The 13041-nt window shown below is 44.2% G+C and overlaps 4 protein-coding genes across 8 annotated transcripts in view; 1 reads left to right on the top strand and 3 right to left on the bottom strand.

Moving 5' to 3' along the window:
* Nucleotides 1–13041, bottom strand: part of LOC112219368 (guanine nucleotide exchange factor VAV2) — a 1336992-nt gene that overhangs the window by 1135177 nt on the left and 188774 nt on the right. The window lies entirely within an intron of this gene.
* Nucleotides 1489–4087, top strand: LOC112247024 (heme oxygenase). Its single transcript, XM_024415666.2, has 7 exons — nt 1489–1647; nt 1750–1801; nt 1998–2109; nt 2281–2496; nt 2591–2863; nt 3611–3659; nt 3745–4087. Exons 2-7 carry the CDS (start codon nt 1752–1754, stop codon nt 3858–3860), a joined length of 816 nt encoding a protein of 271 aa, XP_024271434.1. The 5' UTR covers nt 1489–1647; nt 1750–1751; the 3' UTR covers nt 3861–4087.
* On the bottom strand, nt 4063–8763 carry LOC112247021 (DNA replication licensing factor mcm5). Its single transcript, XM_024415664.2, has 14 exons — nt 8509–8763; nt 8065–8191; nt 7729–7857; nt 7417–7589; nt 7129–7284; nt 6819–6988; nt 6550–6721; nt 6336–6447; nt 6001–6144; nt 5669–5911; nt 5435–5547; nt 5148–5276; nt 4782–5052; nt 4063–4589 (listed from the first exon to the last, which is right to left on the bottom strand). The coding sequence occupies exons 1-14, from the start codon at nt 8676–8678 to the stop codon at nt 4488–4490; spliced, it is 2211 nt and encodes a 736-aa protein (XP_024271432.2). The 5' UTR covers nt 8679–8763; the 3' UTR covers nt 4063–4487.
* LOC112234501 (2-amino-3-ketobutyrate coenzyme A ligase, mitochondrial-like) lies at nt 9090–10168 on the bottom strand. Its single transcript, XM_042302294.1, has 2 exons — nt 10022–10168; nt 9090–9582 (listed from the first exon to the last, which is right to left on the bottom strand). Exons 1-2 carry the CDS (start codon nt 10128–10130, stop codon nt 9431–9433), a joined length of 261 nt encoding a protein of 86 aa, XP_042158228.1. The 5' UTR covers nt 10131–10168; the 3' UTR covers nt 9090–9430.

Here is a 13041-nt window from a genome sequence, read left to right on the forward strand (position 1 = left end):
GAGGGCGTGATCAAATTTAAAGTGATGGACAAGAAATGTTCCATACTTTTGATACAAAAGTATCATGTAGCCAAAGTAACACATTTGACATTTGACATTCTTTATTACAGTGCTATAAACTTTATAATGTTGCAATTTTTGAGATTTTGAGATAGTAGATTGTAGTAGTTTGCTAATGTTTTGGTGAAAGACATACTAATCATTATAAAATGTTAATTAAGTGAAACATAGCATGCATATTATTATAATATCATAAACACAATTAACTATTCATAAAATTCTCATGCCTAGAAATTGCTCTTATTTTTGCCTTCTACAGCTGCAACATACATTTCTGCTGAGTCATGGTATCCCCCTTCTCTATTTTGTTGAAACCTGTTGAATCAGGTTATCTATAGATTGGTAATAGATCAATAGATGTATAATAGCCAAATGTAAGGTACATCATACTAATTGAATGTTGAGGACAAGAGTTTACAATGTAATCCCCTGAAATGAATTTTGACCTGCAGTTAGTCGTTTGTGACTGTAACTTTGTACCAACACAAAGTTCAATGAATACATTGGGAGAGAGAATTGGATTAAATTGGATTCATTTAACCATTGAGTCCAGCCTGCAGTTAAGTCAGCATATTGAATCACTCTTGTTATTCTGATTCATCTTCAGAAGACTAAAAGGTACATACAACAAGAGCACAAAACATTAGAAACATGACATTCCAGGTGAAAGTTTAGCTGCAACACTTATTGCATCATTGCCTGTTGAAACTCCGGCCTCCAATCAAGTGTACAGAGGGTAGTGAGACAGGTTACATCACTGGGGCTAAGCTGATTTGCCATCCAGGCCTTGAGACAGGCGGTTCAGAGACATATATTGTCAAAGACAACCATTCAGAGGGGGAATGGGCAAGACAAAAGTTTTTAAGTGACTTTTGAACGGGTAAGTAGGTGCCTACCCAGACTATTTGCAGTGTGTCAAGAACCCCAACACTGGTGGGTTTTTGCTGCACTCTCTGTTCATCATATATAAGCATAGACACTTTAACTATACATTCATGTCCTCCACCCAATTAGGACATCCAGTGCCCCAACATTGGCACAACTGGGCTATCTGCATTGTCCCGAATCAACTTTGGGCACTGCTACCTTGTTCATCAAATATGAGGCTGTTCATATCCACATGTACATACTACCTCAATCAGGACTAACTGGTGCCTGTATAGGAAGTGCTACTGTTATAGCACTCAGTGTTTATATGCCTCCTACTGTTATTTTTCACTGTCTTTTTACTGTTGTTTTTACCTTTACTTACCTATTGTTCACCTAATACCTTAAGTATTTTTCACTTCCTGTAGTTCATGTGACTCTGTGTTTAATGATTTCTACCATCCCATCTGCTCACTCATGCTCTCCCCTCACTGGTAAATCTGCCCTGTCATGTTAAGCTTCAGCATAAGGGAAATGAGTCAACACTCTCACTTCCCATTTGATTTTGCTGACAAACATTGGGAGAGAAGGCAAGGGAGTAAAATATAAAGACAGGGACACAGGTTAAAGAGGACACAGCAACTCTAAACTCGTTTGAGAAGGAGGCAGCTTTTGTTTACCAGCTGTATAACAAGACATCAACAAGGAAATACCCCACAGGTAAATTATCACCTCTTTCACTGACTTGTTAATCAACTGTAACAGTTGGTCACATTTGGGTAATAATGTTATAACCACCATATAAAAAATTCTGGATTACAGACATGGAGACAGTCAACTCGGCACAGAAAGATGATATGCAGAACCCTGGCAGGTACAGTCATTTTGTAATGAATGGTCGATATGTTAACTAGATTATTGTATTTCAGACCAGGTCAGGGCTGATATATGGTAAAGTAAAGGTATTGAACATACAGAACACATTTACTAACTGCAAACTCTGTGCTCACATTGACTGTACTCAGGTAAATCAGGATGTCCTCCTCCTAATGTTCTCCATCTCTCCTCAGGGATTTGTCAGAACAGATAAAAGCAGCAACTAAAGAGATCCATGTCAGGGCAGAAAACACCCAACTGATGCTGAGCTATCAGAAGGGACAGATAACTCTTCCGCAGTACAAGGTGAGAAAAGCCAATCTGAAAGTGAATTACAAACCACTTGCCAAAATAATTTACAGTGGTTTTCATATTATGAACGGCCTAGAATGCCTTTTGTTTAACTTTCTACATAGTCATGGAAAATGAGCACTCACTTACTAAGTATTCATCTGTAACCCCTCTTTTCCATGGCAGCTTCTTCTGTGTTCCCTCTATGAGATCTACAAAGCACTGGAAGGGGAGATGGACAGAAATGCTTCCCACCCAGGTGTTGCACCGATATACTTCCCCCAGGAACTGGCCCGACTAGAGACACTAGAGAGAGATCTGGAACACTTCTTTGGACAGGAGTGGCGAAAGAGAGTCATCATTCCTGCTGCAACACACAGATATACACAGAGACTTCGCAAGGTACAGGCTATAGATATACCAACATGCAGGGTAGGCACACTATCTTAATTGTGTACCTGCTTAGTAATAACAATTTATTTGTTTCCCTCTTCAGATTGGTGAAGGCAATCCTAAATTGCTGGTGGCCCACGCCTACACCCGTTACCTAGGTGACCTGTCAGGAGGACAAATTTTGGGGAAGATTACCCAGAAGTCAATTGGGTTAAGCAGCGGAGAGGGACTGTCGTTTTTCTCCTTCCCCGGAGTGTCAAGCCCTAACCGCTTCAAGCAGCTGTACAGGAGCAGAATGAACAGCATCGAGCTGACCAAGGAAGAGAGGGATGGGGTGCTGGAGGAGGCTATCATGGCCTTCGAACTCAACATCCAGGTGAGTGAAAGGGAAGAAGAGTGGAAGCAAACTGGGTAAGAATATAGAAAATTGTTAAGACTCCAGCCACCCAAGTCATATACTGTTCTCTCTGCTTCTGCACTGCAAGTGGTACCGGTGCATCAAGTTTGACACCAAGAGGCTACTGAACAGCTTCTAACCCCAAGCCATAAGACTGCTAAATAGCTAACAAAATAGCTAACAAAATGGATACACACTGAGTTGAACCTTGTATTTAATTTTTGCACCGTCTCTATGCACACTCACAAACACTGACACTCCAACACAGACACAAACACTCACTCCATAATTTGCTCACACAAATAATATGCACATACCTTTATACCGACTCTACACACACGCACTCAAATGCAATCATATACACTGCTGCTACTGTTTATCATATATACCTACACATATCTACCGATATCACTCCAGTATCCATGCACATTTTAGATATGGTTCTGGAACCGACTGATCCTGTATATAGGATGCTTTCTCATGTTCTTATTTTTTTCTCGTGTTTTTGTTCTACTTTATTTTTAGTATTACATTCTTATTACTGTATTGTTGGGTTTAGACCTTACAAGATAGGCATTTCACTGTGCTTGTGCACGTGACATTAAAACTAGCTAAACATAACTGTGCAGAGGAAGTGAAACTGGGAAGGTCTAGTGAACGATGCAGTGTAAACGTGTTACTGGGTGCCATCGCATATTGCTGATGATTGTGTTCTTTCTCGTACAGGTCTTCAATGATCTACAGAAAATGTTGAGTGTCACAGAGGAAGCTTATGGTAAGTACAAGCTCATATGCTGATTGGAAATGTGATCTTTCACCTTCCATTTGTGTTATAAAAAAGTATTACTTTGCTTTTGCAGGGGACCAAGAAAAGGCCGAGACGCCAGCTACCATCCCTTCTTTGTCCATCGTGCAGTTGTCACTGGGTATTTGTGTTGCTTTAGCAACAGTCGGAATGGGTATCTATGTATTCTAAAGCCTCGAAATATGTCTTTTTAATGTAGTTGACAGAATCACTTGACTAATCGTAACCACCTAAAGAGTGTGTGCATTTACAGCACTTGTCATGACTGTACTTTTACATGCTGAAGGCAATCTTAAAATGACATGCTGTATTAATTGCAATTCTGTGTAGTGTTTCATTAAAGATTATGCACACCATTTCAACATAAGAAATGTCTAAATAAAGAAGTTTGCCATTTATTTTCAATACAAAATACCTTCCACAAGTAATGATTTAACATGAACAATCTTTAGGACAGTCTCATAACACTTCTCTTGCCCCAAACAATTCAACAATACAGTTAATCCAAATTGCCTCCATAATTTGTTTAGACTAAAAAGAATAGACCCCAAAAGACTTATGAGAGCAATAGAACAGTAAATAACTGTTGTTGGCATAACTTGGCAAAGCAACACAGGAAAAGGTAGACATCAGTGGCTCTGCAGTGGCTCTGTGGTCTAAGATGAAGCCGTATCGACGTGACTGCATGAAGATGTCCACTGGCTTGTGAGGAAGAGTGAATTGAGGAGACGCCTGTCCCTTCTACTATTTACAAAGCCCATCGTGACTTAATCTTTTTGCGTATGCATCTTTGAGAGACTACTTGACTCTGTAGAGCACCTTCCTCTGCATGCGGTGCTGAAGCTCTCCCCTCCTCATCATCAGGTGAAGGACCTTGTAGATGGCTTGCTCTGGATACTTCTGTATATGGGAGAGGGTAGAGAGAGATTCTGATCAGTGGACAGGTAAACAGGCTACAGGGCAACAAGTAGGCCAACTGAGGACAGCACTGAATCATATAGACAAAGGGCCAAACATTCCAATGCCCAAAGTACTTTTATGTAATTGACCAAGTGGTCCTGTCTCTGTTCAAAGTAGACTAGTGTAACTGACCTGCTTGGTGAAGTCCTGGACGATGCTGTGCTCGGACACCTGGGAGCCAATGGCAAAGCGTCTCTTCAGCTGCTTCTCAACACGGGAAATCATCTCCTGGTCCTCCTGAGTGGTGAAGCCCTCCACACCCGAGAGGCTGCCGGACAGCGCAGCGTCCAGTGTGGACACCTGGAAGAGCCGCAGGGCCTCGTCCACCTCCTCCTCTCCAGCCACGGCCTGTAGCTTCATCTTGGCCAGGGACTCAGAGATGCGCACCACCGCCTCCAGCTGCCTGCAGGGGACCACGAGAACCAAGAATTATGACACTGAAGATGGACAGTATCCTGACTGGTAATGACGTTGGCATGTGAAGTATCATATAGGTACCTGACAGTGATGGGGATGGAGGCTCTCCTGTCGCTCTCCCTCTCATGTTCCCTCGCTCCACTCCTCATCACCACGTATCTGTTCTTCAGCTTTTCAGCTGCCGCCGCAGACAGACGTGGGCCGCATTTCCTGTCAGGGCACATTTGACCGTTACAAACCAAATCCCTCAATGTGTACATACTAGTGTGTAGTATTGTTTCTCTGCAAGTAGAGTTCATGAACTCCATCTAAACAGAATCTAACATACACAGAATAAATCTGCTAATATAAAGGAGTTTAAGACTCACGTTCTGGCATAGGCAATGTACTTCTTCAGTGTGGCCAGTGTGATCTCTCCCTCCACACCCTCCGTCTGAGTATGAGCACTGAGATGGACGTTCATCACGTGGCGGGCCAGAGTCTGAGAGAGAAAAGAAGGTCAATAGTGTTAACACTGTGCTAGCCTGGGCCGTGCTCACAATCCCTGTGCATAAACCTCCCCCCCCACACACACACACACACACTAAAGTGTGTTCCCTCACCATGTCTCTCTGATGGTCGTGGATGTCCTTGATGATAAAGATCATGTCAAAACGGGACAAGATGGTAGGCATGAAGTCGATGTTGTCCTCTCCCTTGGTGTCGTCCCAACGGCCAAACACAGAGTTAGCAGCGGCCAGCACAGAGCAGCGGGAGTTCAGGGTGGTGGTGATGCCAGCCTTGGCAATGGAGATGGTCTGTTGCTCCATGGCTTCATGGATGGCTACTCGGTCATCCTCTCTCATCTGAGAGGAAGGAGAGACACAGTTAAGAGTCTGCAAACAAACCATTCAAGTATTCAGCAATTGATGTACTTCTGTCCATGTTTCCTTACCTTGTCAAACTCATCGATGCACACCACCCCGCCGTCAGCCAGCACCATGGCTCCTCCCTCCATGATGAAGCCACGGGTGACGGGGTCCCTCAGGACAGAGGCCGTCAGACCAGCAGCACTGCTGCCTTTACCTGAGGTATACACCTGACAGAGGGAGAGAGAGAGAGAAGATACGGGTTAGCGCTTTCGATAGGGGTCACTAGCATGCTGATAAATTGTCAGCAAATGACATGTCTAGAATTCATCTTTGTAATTCTGGTTTAAATCTATGTTGAGGGAGTGTCATGATTGCTCTGAAATCTATACATATATTCATTCATCAAGCCCATCCTTACCCCAATGGGAGAGCACCTCTCCACAAACTTGAGCAGCTGAGACTTAGCAGTACCGGGGTCTCCCAGCATTAGCAAGTTGATGTCTCCTCTACGGGTCAGCCCGTCAGGCAGCCTGAGACAGGAAAGGTCATTATACATACACACTGGAGAGAAATGTACGCACATCAAAAATCTATTTGAATTCTACATGCCATTTCCAATGGTTATGACTCACCTCTTCCTGGAGCCGCCGAACAGCAGGCAGGCGATGGCCTTTTTCAGGTCATCACTGCCGTAGATGGAAGGAGCGAGGGAACGGGCGAGGGAGCCGTAGACGTCGGGGGAGGAGGCCAACACTCTCAGCTCCTCTTCTTCCTGTGGGGAGACTGACCCTGTGGCCCCGCGACCTGAGAGACAAAGATAGCATTATATCTATAACACTATCCCACATAGGACATAATGTTGGATAAGTAATCTAACCTCTAGTAGCCTTATCGTGCCTACCTGCTCCCTCTGTGTCCTGCTGAATGCCCACCACACGGAGGTAGGAGGAGCGGATGCCCACACCTGCACTTTTATCTCTGCCCTTGCCCTTAGCTTGGGCCACCTTCTTGATTGAGTAGATCCCCATGATGGTCACTCTGTTCCCAGGGACCACACGGTCACACAGGTACCTGAGGGGAGGCAGAACATGAGCTGTAATGTGGTATGTACTCGTCAGTCTCACTTTGCACTCTGTGTATATTGGGCATGTGTTAATTGTATTTAATTGAGAATATTGAGGCACACAGACGATGCTGTGTGTGTGTGTTACCTGTCACAGTAGAGCTGCAGGTGGCGGGGCATCTCTCCATGTGGCACAGCATCTGGAGACTCCTGCAAACGGAGGGTCTGGAAGTCCACACAGACACAACGGTCTGGAATGATGAAGTAGGGATCTATAGGACACCTCACCCTGCCTGCCTGCTCACTGAGAGAGAGATGTTAAAGAATGAAATCACACACGATGATAAAGCAGATGATTTCACACACACAATGACTTAATGCATTTTTTCATGCACTGGAGTGTACACAAACACCCAACTCAGAGGGTTGCACTCACGTGTTGCACTTTCGGGGAAGAGCGTAGCCCTGCAGGCCTGGGGGCAGGGAGATGTTACTGATGACGGAACGACAGCCGCGACACTGCAAACACACCCTGGTGGCCTTGGCCCGCACAGCCGTGGCAGAGATGACAATCCCAGGGACTTTCACCAGCCTGGACACCTGCTCCGACTACCAGAGAGAAAGAGATGGAGAGTTCAGAGTCATGGCATTTTACATGGATAGGAAATTGAGGGACATCTTTCATGCCACCTTATACATGAACCAACTGAAAGATGAAAGGCCCAGCATTGCATCCTCAGAGACCTACCTTGAGGTTGCGGATGGAGGCAGGATGGGCATCACTCTTCAGCATGACCTGGATTTCCTGCACTGTCTCCTCTCCCAGGGGCCTGGGACGGGTCACCTCGTCAGCCACCTCCTGGGCAGCCTCCTCCAGCTGCCAATCATAATGTCAGGGCTCAGTTTAAAGGGATCATTTTCAGATATAATTATTTGCCAAATAATTATAATATAAGATCAGTATGATATGATCAGCAACAGAAAATATAGGAATCCATCAAACCATTAATTATTCAGCCTGCAATTTCTCCAATTAAAACTCCTCAAATTATTTGTCTGTTATTAGTCTATTCAATCTTCTCACCAGCGGCAGGTTCTCAGAGGGCAGCTTGTGCAGGCAGTCTGACAGGTCTTCGTCAAAGCTGGCCAGGTCTTCCATCTCCACCTCCACCCAGTACTCCCCCAGGGTGTAGTGTCTCTTAAGGTCATCTCTACACAGCAGAACACATGTCAACAATCCAATATGAACAATAAGATAAATATCTTAAAACAGAATGCGAATATAATCATAAGGCAAATAAAAACGAACTACAAACTCAATCACAGGACCTTGAAGAGTCAAACTTTATTCCTTCAAGACCATTGTGGTGATCAGTGGTAGTTAGTTAGCTAACGTTACAGTAACTGGCTAACTGTTCGCTAACTAACTGGCTAGCTAACTTAACGTTGGGTATCTGTGGAACATCACACCAACCGGCGGTAGCCATCGACAATGACTTCGTGGCACTTAATTAAATCTCGATCTTACCTGTATTTATAGGTGAAACCGGTGCGATCGGTCCCAACTCTGAACTGCCGAAGAAATTCACGGAATCGTTTCTTGATCTGGCTCCGTTTCACTCCACCTTCATCCCCTAGTCCATCTCCACCGCCGAAGCTGTCACTGTAATAAACTCCCGGGTCGTCGAAACCAGACATAATACACCGATTATATCTAGAAAGTGCTGAAAATTAAGTATGCGTGCGCAAAGTGCATAAATCCTAAAAGCAACAGTTTTTGGTGATTGACGCCAATGATCTTCTGTGGACAATGAATTCCACGCTGACTCTTTCGCGGCAAATAAAAATCGTCACTTTCCCGCGAAGTCGAACAGTGACGCTTTGCTATTGGGAGATATGATCAACGAGTGATAATGATTGGCTGAATACATTGCAGGAGGCGTGTCCTGATTGCAGAAGGGTGGGACTTACAAGAATTTGTGGCGGGAAAAGAACAAGGATTATATATATATATATATATATATATATATATATAAAACCAAGCCAGGGACATTGTGGTGCTACAACAAACTGGAACAACAACCCTGTTCGTTGTGTTTACAAAGTTACTGTTGATGCAAGCACACGTTTATTGCTCTAAATAAAGACAAGACTTTAATATATCTTCTAGTTTACCCAGTATTACAACCATATCTAGCTAGCCATTCTAAAATACCAACGTTTTGTTAAAAGTATTTTATTCATTCAACTTCAACACAAAAGCAACACAAATAGCATTGACCACAATTGAGCATAATCTGTAATACATTATTCTGTATGTAATAAATTATCTTTGTCACACTGTCATTCATAGGCCTCCTGTGTAACCTGTAACCGCAGTCCAAACTCTGCAAGCTGCTTGTCTTTTTAACTTGCTTATTGGCAGCAAAATAATCCACAAGTTGTTCTATTTAAGACACAACTCCATGCTTCCTGCCTGTCTGTATGAAAGCATCCACAGCGTGGTCAATGTCCTGGTCAGTGTGGGCCGCTGAGATCTGGACCCGGATTCTGGCTTTGCCCTTTGGTACCACTGGGTAGGAGAACCCAATCACATACACTCCTGTGGGAGACAGAATAATGGGTACTTATAGTAGATAGACATAAACACTGAATACTACAGTTCTTCAAGAAAGGGCAGATTGGAGGCCTGATTCAAATTCATATTTTTTTCCAGCCCTTGTATTCAAGCAGTGTAGTTTGCAGCTAATAAACTATTAGGTCTCTGATTGTTGTCAGCTCCCATTTTGTGAGACAAAATTGTTGAATACAAAATACCAATGAGAATCTCTGTCTCCCTCTACAGGTTGATTTGTCCATTAATTTGTAATTCCACAGAAATCTTTTGGATCAAGCTTTTCAAAAATAGTTCAGTTCTATAAAATGAGTGGACAAAAAAATCCAGAGTATTTCCGACCAATATACAGATTGTGTTGTAATGTTTGATAATGCTTGAAATGTGCTTGTGCTCCATTCATATTCAGCCTGAACAGTTGCCTCACCTAGTTTCAGCATGTCATCAGCCATCAGAGAGGCTAGTCTGGCATCCCCCAGCATCACAGGACAGATAGGGTGGTCAGAGCCTGAAATGGTGAACTCAGCCTCGGTCATTTTGTTTCTGAACCTACGAGAGGGGGAGTGAATAAAGACATTACAGAAATAGCCATCGTTACTTATACAGTATCAATGCCTTCAACTGTCATGGTTGCTAACTGGGTTCTCTGGGAAACATGTAGTGCTCTTGAAACTGTAAACATGTGTGGAAGGACACCAGTGGAGGCTGCTAAGCAGAGGACAGCTCATAATAATGTCTGGAACGGAGCAGTAGTCTAACCTACTGCTCACTAATACCGCTCCAGCCATTACCACAAGCCCATCCTCCCCAATTAAGGTGCTACCATCCTCCTATGGAGGACACAGTACAGATAAGAGATGAAACAAGCAAAAGTGTTTCATGCAGAATAAACACAAATCTTGTCACTTTTTCAGCACAAGGGATTCGTCAATCTCAAGGTCATTGTTTCTGTCCAAAAATTATGCAGAAAAATTAATCCATGCTTTTGTCACTTCTAGGTTAGACTACTGCAATGCTCTACTTTCCTGCTACCCAGATAAAGCACTAAATAAACTTCAGATAGTGCTAAGCACGGCTACTAAAATCTTGACTAGAACCAATTTTTTAAATCATATTACTCCAGTGCTAGCCTCTCTAGACTGGCTTCCTGTTAAGGCAAGGGCTGATTTCAAGGTTTTACTGCTAACCTATAAAGCATTACACGGGCTTGCTCCTACCTATCTTTCCGATTTGGTCCTGCCATACATACCTATACGTACGCTATGGTCACAAGATGCAGGCCTCCTTACTGTCCCTAGAATTTCTAAGCAAATAGCTGGAGGCAGGGCTTTTTCCTATAGTGCTCCATTTTTATGGAACGGTCTGCCTACCCATGTGAGAGACACACACTCGGTCTCAACCTTTATATCTTTATTGAAGACTCATCTCTACAGTAGGTCCTATGATTGAGTGTAGTCTCACCCAGGAGTGTGAAGGTGAACGGAAAGGCACTGGAGCAACAAACCGCCCTTGCTGTCTCTGCCTGGCCGGTTCCCCTCTCTCCACTGGGATTCTCTGCCTCTAACCCTATTACTGGTGCTCTTCCATGCCGTCCCTAGGAGGGGTGCGTCATTTGAGTGGGTTGAGTCACTGACGTGATCTGCCTGTCCGGGTTGGCGACCCCCCTTGGATTGTGCCTTGGCGGAGATCTTTGTGGGCTATACTCGGCCTTAGTAAGTCTCAGGATAGTAAGTTGGTGGTTGAAGATATCCCTCTAGTGTTGTGGGGCTGTGCTTTGGCAAAGTGGGTGGGGTTATATCCTGCCTGTTTTGCCCTGTCCAGGGGTATCGTCAGATGGGGCCAGTGTCTCCCGACCCCTCCAATCTCAACCTCCAGTATTTATGCAGCAGAAATGTGTATGTCGGGGGGCATGGGTCAATCTGTTATATCTGGAGTATTTCTCCTGTCTTATCCAGTGTCCTATGTGAATTTAAGTATGCTCTCTCTAATTCTCTCTCAGAGGACCTAAGCCTTAGGACCATGCCTCAGGACTACCTTGCATGATGACTCCTTGCTGTCCCGAGTCCACCTTGCTGTTCTGCCTGCAGCTTTGGAACCCTGACCTGTTCACCGGACGTACTACCTGTCCCAGACCTGCTGTTTTCAACTCTCTAGAGACAGCAGGAGCGGTAGAGATGCTCTGAATGATCAGCTATGAAAAGCCAACTGACACTGACTCCTGAGGTGCTGACCTGCACCCTCGACAACCACTGTGATTATTATTATTTGACCCTGCTGGTCATCTATGAACATTTGAACATCTTGGCCATGTTCTGTTGTAATCTCCACCCGGCCCAGCCAGAAGAGGACTGGCCACCCCTCATAGCCTGGTTCCTCTCTAGGTTTCTTCCTTTTTTTTGGCACTTCTAGGGAGTTTTTCCTAGCCACCGTGCTTCTACACCTGCATTGCTTGCGGTTTGGGGTTTTAGGCTGGGTTTCTGTACAGCACTTTGTGACATCAGCTGATGTAAGAAGGGCTTTATAAATAGATTTGATTGATTCAATTGCTCTTTTCAAACATGTCATATTCACTATTCATGATTTTGCTCATACGTGGTTTTCACAAAGACCAACACAAAAAGGCTTATCTGTTTTTGTCCGTGCTCCTATGTTAAACCGTTCCATAAGCTTAGATGGTTTCTACCACATTCACCAAAACAGAGGCCCTGGTCCCCTCCCCGATTCCCACCTCATGGTATTGTCCCCGACACTCTGAGCAACCTCATTGGAAGCGAGGAGCAGCTCGACAGCCCGGGTAGCACAACCCACGACAGGAGGGGGTAGGGAGTTGGAGAAGAGGTACGGACGAGAGCGCTGCCTCAGCAGGTCAATCAGAGGTTTAGGACCCACTGTGTACCCAGCTGAGAGAAAACAGAAAACCCATATCCACCTTATACAGTGCATTTGGAAAGTATTCAGGCCCCTTGACTTTTTCCACATTTTGTTACATTTACAGCCCCCCCAACAACAAAAATATATGATGAAATATTACATTTACGTAAGTATTCAGACCCTTTACTCAGTACTCTGTTGAAGCATATTTGGCAGCGATAACAGCATTGATTCTTCTTGGGTATGACGCTACAATCTAAGCTTGGCACACATGTATTTGGGGAGTTTCTCCCATTCTTCTCTGCAGATACTCTCAAGCTCTGTCAGGTTGGAAGGGGAGCGTCGCTGCACAGCTATTTTCAGGTCTCTCCATGGCCAATTGTCCGGTAAGTGGGGTTCGCACATTTAATTTGCAAGTAACAGAAAGTAGCCTACTTCAAATAAAACATTTAGTTTTTCAATTAAACCCGTAGAAAACCGAAACCAATGATAAAAAATATTAGCAACCAAATAAACAAAGCAGTCTCTAAGTCCGTGATTGGGAGTCCCATAGGGCAGCGCACAATTGGCCCAGCA

Source organism: Oncorhynchus tshawytscha, linkage group LG20, assembly GCF_018296145.1.
Source record: "Oncorhynchus tshawytscha isolate Ot180627B linkage group LG20, Otsh_v2.0, whole genome shotgun sequence".
NCBI classification, from domain to species: Eukaryota; Metazoa; Chordata; class Actinopteri; order Salmoniformes; family Salmonidae; genus Oncorhynchus; species Oncorhynchus tshawytscha.